Source organism: Euwallacea similis, unplaced genomic scaffold, assembly GCF_039881205.1.
Source record: "Euwallacea similis isolate ESF13 unplaced genomic scaffold, ESF131.1 scaffold_46, whole genome shotgun sequence".
Taxonomy (NCBI): domain Eukaryota; kingdom Metazoa; phylum Arthropoda; class Insecta; order Coleoptera; family Curculionidae; genus Euwallacea; species Euwallacea similis.
Genome location: NW_027098671.1, coordinates 388,579 through 397,871, shown reverse-complemented (window position 1 = coordinate 397,871; position 9,293 = coordinate 388,579). Strand labels below are relative to the sequence as shown.

Genomic DNA, 9,293 nt, shown 5'->3' with positions numbered 1-9,293 from the left:
GAATATTTTGATTTTCAACAAGAGTACCTTTTTTGTGTAAAAATCTTCAAATTTAATATTTTTCTTATAAAATCGCCAATAAAATAAAGTACAAAAAAGTATAGACACTTTTTAAGCACTACCCCCCCGTGCTATCCGCCCCTGCTAAAATGTAGCAATTTCCTTCTAAAAATTCAGAAAGAGCACAAAAAGTTGCAATAAGGTATAAAATTTCATTACTTAATCTCGAATAGTTTCGAAAATATTTATAAAAAACCATAATCATAAACCAACTTTTCACACCCTGTATTTCGAAAACGAAGCGTTTTTCGATATAGGTTTATATGAAGTTTTCGTCATGTTTTAGGACCTAGAATACGTAGTTGAATTTATGGTACTACGTTCAGAAACACCTTGTATACTGAATCTCTTCCATGTTCGATTTGTCCAAATTTTTTAATGTCCTTTTCATCATACCCCTGCACATCCTTTAAAATCCTCTGTATTTCATTTATACTTTCCTGTTTTCTATCTGTTGTTATGATAAGTTTTCCCTCTTTAGTTGATTTTATTGATCTAATGTCCTCCGTTACTTTGTTTCCTTCCAAGGCTTTTTTAACTTCCGCAAGTGTCTCATTATAACCTTTCTGTTGACTACCAACAACCACAGCATACGTCAGTCGTTCTCTGCGTTTCCATTGCCTTTCTTGGATACTTTCATCTTTATCTCTGTATATATACACATTGGTGTCTGTCCCCTGGAATAATAATTCAATCATTTTTTGAAAATGGTCTAATTTTGTTTTATTTGGCTGGTGTAGCACAATTATTTCCTCGTTACTGCATTCTTTTTTTAGTTTTATCATTTTCCTAAAAAGGTCTTCTTCAGTTCCATTAAATTTTATTGATACTATTTTATTTCTCAGTTGAGTTTCCTTATCGTTACTTCTTATTTTACAATTTTGTTCCAACGTAACAAAATCGTCCACCACATCTTTTAATTCAGGATATTTTTTCATGTACATATTTACAAATCCCTGGTTAATGCCATCATTTGTGAGCTCACCAATAGCAACTTTCACAGTACAGTCCTTAGTTGATAAAGGGTTTCCTGTTTTGAGTTCAGTGTTTCGAAATACAGTTTTACTCCACTTCTTATCCCTTAAAGCTATAAATACCCCATAATCTTCACTCGGTACAATTGAATCAATTTCATCATTATTTGTAGTTTGTGTAAAGACATTACTAGTTTCTACATCTTTTAAGTTTACCTGTACATCCACATCAATTGTTAGTTTTTCCTTTTCCTTTTTATGCTGTGTCAGCCACTCAGTTACCACATCGCTATTCATAGTCTCTATTTGTCTGCTCAGTCTTCTCACAGCCTCTTTGATTTCCTTTTTTGTATTTTGTTCAACATTTGCCACTAATATTCTTTCTATTTTCGTTACCATTTGAATTGCATCTATTAATACGTTACACGCCGTACAATCCTTTTCCTTATACGGCTCTACATTATCGACACCACCAAAAGACGTGTCTATAAATTTTCTTTTCTTAAATATTTCCCCACCGGTGAGTGAGACACTCCTCGGTCTGCCCAAGTCTAAAAATCTTCTACCAGTAGTTGGCTGACGGTCGAGGGAGGCCTGGTCGCCCACCCCCACATCGACCGGTACTAGGGTTTCCCTCCCTTGCACCGTAGTCTTATTTTTTTCGTGATCAGGCATTATCATCACTATTGCTATTTGAGCTGGTCCACGGTGGGGGTTTTCGCAGTCATTCTAGATTACTCTGAAAACAGCTACTTATAGCCCCCACTGACCACCGACACCCAAAGGAATCAATGGCCGCTCCCCTATCCGCCACCCGGGGGACGCGCCCGATAGGTAGCTCAACCCACGGGAACCTGAACTAACCTGAACTAACCTGAACTAACCTGAACTAACCTGAACTAACCTGAACTAACCTGAACTAACCTGAACTAACCTGAACTAACCTGAACTAACCTGAACTAACCTGAACTAACCTGAACTAACCTGAACTAACCTGAACTAACCTGAACTAACCTGAACTAACCTGAACTAACCTGAACTAACCTTTTTTTTTTTTTTTTTTTTTTTTTTTTTTTTTTGCGAGGAGGAGGGAATCTTCTTAAGACACCCGACTTGGTCCACAGCCGGGTAGTGTGGATTCGACCGACCATTACGTCGCCCGCCTACCCACTAAACCCACCTCCCCTCTTCTGCCCCGGGACCGCCTTTCGGCATTACATCGGGGCTTCCTCGTTCTCCCAGACTAGGTGCGGACACGCACCCCACTTTTCTTCCTCTCGTTCTCCCTTGCAATCTTGGCCTTCAGGATTTTTTCCGTCAGGCCCACAAATGCTTCCCATTTTCTCTCACTATCCACCAATTCATTTCCTATCTTGTTTCGGTCCAGGTCGAGTCCGCTCTCCCTGGCCTCCACCCGATAGCCCTCCCATTCTGGACATTCCCAGAGCGTATGCTCCGGTGTGTCCTCATTCGCATCGCAGAACCAGCAACGCGCACTCCTCTCCACCCCGATGCGCTTCAGATACTTACCAAACACACCGTGCCCGGTAAATACCTGTGACAGCGCATACCCGCTCTTACTCCACTCACACTCGTACCAGATCCGGATCCGGGGTATGAAGGTTTTAATCCAGCCCTCATACTTCTCCCAGTCCTTCTCCCATTCTCTCATCACCCATTCTTTCACCTCGCTCCTACCTTCACCTTCACTCAGCATACTTCTCTCTAGTACTCTAATCCGCACCGGAGGTATCTTGGCCAAAGCTAACACCGCCTCGGTTGGTGCCGTTCTGTAGGCACTGGCCACCCGGAGTGCGAGCAAACGATTTGCCCTCTCCAGGATGGCCACGTACTTGCCGCACGTCATCTCCGTCTTCCAGACAGGAGCTGCGTACAGCAGAACCGACGATGCCGCCATCACCATCAACCTCCGTCTTTCATACCCCAATCCACCTACTCTAGGCAAAATGCCTTCGAGCTTCCCAATCACTCTAGATACCTTTTCGGCGGTCCGGCGCGCATGCTCACCGAAGCGAGCATTTCTGCTGAACCACACTCCCAGGTACTTCACGCATTCTTTCGTCTCGTACGAGACGTCGTCCACTCTCAGACTCATACTCCTTATTTTCCTTCGCCCGGCCAGGAGAACCATTTCGGTTTTCTCCGTGGCCATGCTAAGTCCCATGCTTTCGAACGTATCGGCGACCAGTTCCATGGCCTGCCTAGTCCGCGTCTCTAGGGTTTCCCCGTCCCCCGCCGTGACCACCAACGCCAGGTCGTCCGCGTAAGCCACCGGAGTGACTCCACGCGGGTACCCGGCCGTCAGTATCCCGTCGTAGTAGAGGTTCCACAAGACGGGGCCCAGCACAGACCCCTGAGGCACCCCACACGACAACTCTCGGACCCCCCCGTCTGGCAACACCAAAACCCGAGCATGCAGGTACGACTGAACTACGTTCAAGAGGTACCCGCTCATCGGGGACCTCCTCAACACATTCATGATGAGGTCCCACGGTGCACTGTTAAAAGCGTTCTTCACATCTATCGTTACCATGACGCAGAAGCCCGCATGCGTGTAACTTTTCCTCCTGATCCCCTCCACGACCTGCATGACAGACCGCATGGCGTCCAGGGTGCTCCTGCCCTTAACGAACCCATACTGTCTCTCATCAATCATGCCATACCTCGTCGCTTCTTCCAGCAATCTGGTCTTGACCACCTTTTCCGCCACTTTCCCGAGTCCGTCCACAAGGCATATGGGCCGGTACGTGGCCTCCGCACCCGGATCACGCTTCGGTTTCTCCACCAGCACGAGTCGAGTCCTCTTCCAAACCTTAGGGTACTCGCCCGAGGTCAAGATGCGATTCACGCAACCCACCATACCCTGGGGCACTGCCCCAAGATACAGCTTCAAGACCTCGTTCGGTATTCCGTCCAGTCCCGGAGCCTTGCGGCTCTTGAGCTCCCCGACCGCCCGGCGAATCTCCTCCGCCGCAACCCGAGGCACGTCATCCGGCACTACCCGCACCTTTTCCCACATTACCCGCGGCTTCACCGGGAACAGCGTGTCCACCTGCCTGTGCATTTCTGCCGTGGGCAGGGGACCACTTCTCAGTCGGCCAAGTTTCCCGGCCACAATCTTGTAGCCGAGTCCCCAGACGTCCGTTTCCAGCTCCGCACACACACGATTCCACTCATCTCTCTTGGCCTTCCTTACGGACGCCTTGAGAGCCTTCTTTTCACTTTTATACCTGTCGGCTGCCTCGGTCTCCTCCGTTTCGGATCTAGACCGGTGCCGCCCCCTTCCTCTCTCTCTCGTCCACTTCCTTCTTGCTCTCACACATGCTTTCCGCCTTTCGGCGACCTCTTCATTCCACCAGTACACCTCTCGTTTCGCATTCCCACTCTCACGCTTCCTTAAACACCGGTCACAAGCTTCGCTTATCTCCCGAACTATTCCTTCGGGAGTTTCCACTTCGCCCAGACCGTCATGCACCATCACGTACTGGCTCAATCGCCCTAACCCCTTCTCGTTCACTTTCCATCCTACCTTCTTCTCACTTCTATCCACGCCAACAGGTACAGTTCCCCCACGCGTCAAGCGATAGGAGATGTACCTGTGGCCACTTCCGCTCTCCATTCCCACTTCAACATTCCAATCACGCACGCAACCATGCACAGTCGTACCTGCCATGGTCACGTCAATCAGCGACCTGCCGTTCCGGTTCCCGAACGTCCACTCGCCCCCGGTGTTGATGGGGACGAGTTCCACGGCCTCCAGGAACTCTTCCAGGACCCGTCCGTAGGCATTCGTCACCCAGGAGCCGAACCGCCCACTCTTGGCGTTCAGGTCCCCAGCGATGAGAACCTTCCTGCCGTCACGCCCCCTGACATACCCCTCCAGTCGCCGAATCCACGCCTCGAATGAAGCAGTGGTCCGGTTCGGAGAGAAGTACGCGGAGACGAGAGTGACACCGTCCAGCTCCGCTGCAACGAACCCCCGGTCTCGGTGGATTGACTGCACGCTCACACCCGGCGCAAGCCAGATGAAAGCGTCGTCGCACCTGTCCCTTACTAGGCTCCCTTCGGCCACGCACGGTTCCTGACCGAGCACCACGTGGATGCCCTGCTCTCTGATCACCTGGTACATGAGGTCCATCGCGAGACGGCCCCTGTCCAGGTTGATCTGCAGGCACCGCAGTTCCCTGTCCGACGCCATGACCCCTTACAGACCCACACCAACACTCACACTCACATTCACGCACACTCACCCGTGTCCGCTCCTAGTCCTTCCCCGTCCCTTCCACGGCTCCTCCATCTCCATCGGCCACCAGCGACCGCAGGTAGCTGGTTGATGGAGAGTCGTCCCCGTCCTGCTCCCCTCTGGGGGTGGAGGCCGCCACCGGCCTCTGCCTCATCGTCGGGGTGTCCTCCGACCCCTCGCCCTTGGGCTCCCCCTTCGCCTTGGGTTTTCCCTTGGCTTTGGGTTCGCCCTTGGCCTTGGGTTCCCCCTTGGCCTTGGGCTCACCCTCAGCCTTGGGTCCTCCCTTGGCTCCGGTTTCCCCCTTGGGCTTGGGCGCGCACCCGGGCCCCCCAGCACTGTGCCCCCCTTTTTTGCACAGGGGGCAGTACCGCTCCGCTTGGCAGGCGGCGGCCTTATGGCCCCCCTGCGCGCACCTTGCGCAAAGCTGCGAGCGGTCCTCCCCCTTGCAGTCCCCGGCCTTGTGGCCTCCCTGCCAGCACCGGTAGCATCGGCCGGACTCCCTTCTCTCCCGCAGCCGGCATCTCGAGATGCCGACCCGGAGATCCGCGATCCGCCGGACGCTCGCCGCCACCTCGGCCTCCACTAGGATGGTGGCGGTTTGGCAGCTTCCGAAGCTGGGCCGGATGCTCAGCAGCCGTAGCCGCCCCTGCTCCACCCCCGCCGCGGTCGCCACCGCCCCTACCACCTCCTCCCCCGTGGTCACCCCGTCCAGGCCGTATACCAGGAAGGCCACCGGTCTCCCAGTCCCCCCCCGTACACGCCCCCCTCCCAGTTCCTTGGAGAGAAGCTCCCTCAGCTTCTCCCCCTTCCCCCCCTTGGGCACGGTCAGAAGGACCTCGCCCTTCTTGGTTTCCCTGACTGTGCCCACCTTCACATCTCCCCCCCCGGTCGCGACCACCTGGCGTACCCTTTTCAGGGCATCCAGGTAGGTCGTCCCCGCCTCCCTGGTGACGAAGATGGCCTCCTCCTCCCTTGAGGTGGCCCTCCCCGTCCCGCTCTCCCCGGCCCCGGCCAGATAAAAGCGGAGTGTAACTCCGCCTCCCTCCGCCGCTAGCTCCCCCAACTTCCTCATCTTCTGGGGGTCCGTCCCCTGAATATGAGGAACCACCACCCTGGTTCTCCCCTCCTCCCTCGCGGTCTCTACGAGGTCCCTCAGGGCCTCGTAGACACCCTCCGGGGTCACCTCCCCACTCAGCCGCCGGTAGAAGACGAACCTCGTCTTCTCCTCCGTCCTCCCCCCTTTCCGCAGACGGCACGATTGTACCAAGAATGGCACCCTTCCTTCCTGGTCCTCCCCCAGCTCTTCCAGTTCAGGGAGCATTCTCAGCACCCCGCCCCGTGCCGCGGAAGTTTCACCCCCCACGATGACCCCCAGGTCACTCCCGTATCCCTCCCCATACGGATCCCCACTCACCTGCTCCGTGTGAGAGAACAGACCCTCCTCCCAGCGCTCCCGGATCGCCGCACGCAGCTCTCCAGAGGCAACCAGTCGGTGGATCCGCTCCCTCTGCTCTCTGACCTTCCTCTCCTCTGCAGATTCAGTTTGGGTGGCACCGTCTACCATCTCCCTCACAGTCTTGCCATCCCTCTCCGCCACCTCGATCCTCCTCCGAAGGTACCCATTCTCCTCCCTCAATCTCTCCAGCTCCTCCCCAGTCCTGTCCTCGCGGGCCGCTCTGCGTATCACACTTCGCAGCCCCGAGACAGCATTTACGAGTTCCTGGCTCGGCCTGTAGCTCTTCTTGAGCAGCCGCTCCAGGTCCTCCGCCCTCGTCACGGCCTCCTCCAGGGCCGTTCCCGTCTCCCCCGTCGATTGGGTGAGGCTCTCCTCCGCCTCTCTCCTTCTCTTGCCCCTGTGGCTAGGGGTACTGGTGGGTGGGGGCATCTCCAGGGAGAAGGCAGAGAAGAACTCCTCCCCCCCCAGCGCGCTGACCGTCCCTTCCGACGCCCTCCTAATAGGGAGCGCCTCCGACGCAGCCAGAGACCTCCAGATCTCCCCCGGTACCGTCTCCCTGCGAGTGGGTGGAGACCGCCGCATCCGCTCGCTCCTCGCAAACGGACTCTCCATCCCCCTCGCCTCCATCTCCTCCACGGCGCCCTCAACGCCGGAGCGGTTCTGGCCCCCCCCAGAATCCTTGGGGCCAGCACTGACCACCGGGGCTTTCACCCGGTCGGAATCAGTGGCGGGATTATTACCCGCCTGGGGTACACGTTTTAGGTGACCACTCTTCATTCTGAAATTTAAACACATATACGGACGCCACACATCCAGGTAAGTATTGGGTAAGTATAGGTTATTTAGGATAGGAATAGACTAGTAATTTGGATCATTTCAGGATACTCCGAGGAGGCGGCTCATCACAGGGATAAGGATAAGGATAAGGTAAGTGGATAAATTGCACTTTGGGATTGAAGTACAATTTCAGCTCGAGTACCGCAGATTCGCCACGTCTGTGTTCACTGGATGAAGGTGAACCCCCACGGAGCCGCTAGGAACTGGTCTTCCATCCAGCCACGCATCCCTTCGGCGCGCACCCCACCTTAGGATTTGGGAGGTGTTTATAGTGGCCTCACCACGCGATCCCGGAGGATCCCCACACACCCAATCATCCCGGATGTTGACCACATCACTGCAGCCCCCACCAAGACCCATCGGCTGTTTGCGGTTTGCTCCTTGGAAATTGTTGGAAGGACAGGATACCCCGAAGAGTTGGATTTTCTAAGGACGTCAGGTAAGTTGGGAGAAGTTGCACTTTGTGAGGTAAGTACAATTCCAGCTAAGGTACCGCGCGCTCGCCAAGCCCGTATCCACAGGGTGGACCCCTTCGAGGCCGCTGAGGACTGGGCTTCCCCCCATCCTTGCATCTCTTGGGCGCGCGCCATGCCACGAGAATTGGGAGGTGTTATAGTGGCCTCACCACTCGATCCCCAAGGGGATCCCCGTTCACCTGATCCACCCCGGCCCCGAAGACATCCTTGTCCCCGTTGCCGAAATCCATCAGCTGTTTACGGTTTGTTAAGCTGGTCCACGGCGGAAGTTTTCGTTCCGGACTTGCAGTTTTTAAGCTGAAGCCATCACTTATCACTCCCACTAACCAGTGACCTCGTAAGAAGTCCTGGCCGTTCCCCTATCCGCCACCCGGGGGACGCGCCCGATAGATTGCTCAATCCACGGGAACCTGAACTAACCTGAACTAACCTGAACTAACCTGAACTAACCTGAACTAACCTTTTTTTTTTTTTTTTTTTTTTTTTTTTTTGCGAGGAGGAGGGAATCTTCTTAAGACACCCAGCTTGGTCCACAGCCGGGTAGTGTGGGACTCGACCGACCATTACGTCGCCCGCCTACCCACTAAAACCACCTCCCCTCTTCTGCCCCGGGACTACCTTTCGGTATTGCTTCAGGGCACGGGCAATCCCAATGGATCACCTTCGAGGGCGGTCTCGAGCTCTCGCCCCCTCCTTCACTCTATCATTCTCATGCTTCACCTTTGCCCTCACTATCGCTTCTACCATGCATTCAAAAGCATCCCATTTCTCCTTACTCTCCAATAATTCGAGCCCTATCGTTCTCCGGTCCATGGCGAGTCCCTTCGCCCTGGCTTCGGCCCGAGAGCCCTCCCACTCCGGGCACTCCCAGATTGTGTGTTCCGGGGTGTCCACCACATCCCTATCTCCATCCCTGCAGAACCAGCAGCGGTCGCTCGCTTCCACACCAATCCTGCGCAGGTATTTCCCAAACACTCCGTGCCCGGTAAACACCTGCGCCAACATATAGCCACTCTTACTCCATTCCGTCATGCACCACTGCTTTACATTAGGGATGAACACTTTAACCCACCCGTCGTACTTCTCCCACTCCCTCTGCCATTCGTCCATAACCCACTCCTTAATCACCCCCCTGTACTCTTGTCCTTCCTCCCACATTCTACTCCTCTCCAACACTCTAATTCTCACCGGAGGTATCTTGGCCAATGCCAACACCGCTGCGGTCG

At 54.1% G+C, this 9,293-nt stretch overlaps 1 protein-coding gene across 1 annotated transcript; it reads right to left on the bottom strand.

Moving 5' to 3' along the window:
* Nucleotides 1-5,317: 5,317 nt before the first annotated feature.
* Nucleotides 5,318-7,531, bottom strand: LOC136418922 (uncharacterized). The gene has a single exon (XM_066405132.1). The coding sequence runs from the start codon at nt 7,529-7,531 to the stop codon at nt 5,318-5,320; it is 2,214 nt and encodes a 737-aa protein (XP_066261229.1).
* Nucleotides 7,532-9,293: the final 1,762 nt, after the last annotated feature.

Bases quoted from the DNA above. Each gene is read 5' to 3' on its own strand.
- LOC136418922 (XM_066405132.1), bottom strand. From the start codon at position 7,531: ATGAAGAGTGGTCACCTAAAACGTGTACCCCAGGCGGGTAATAATCCC.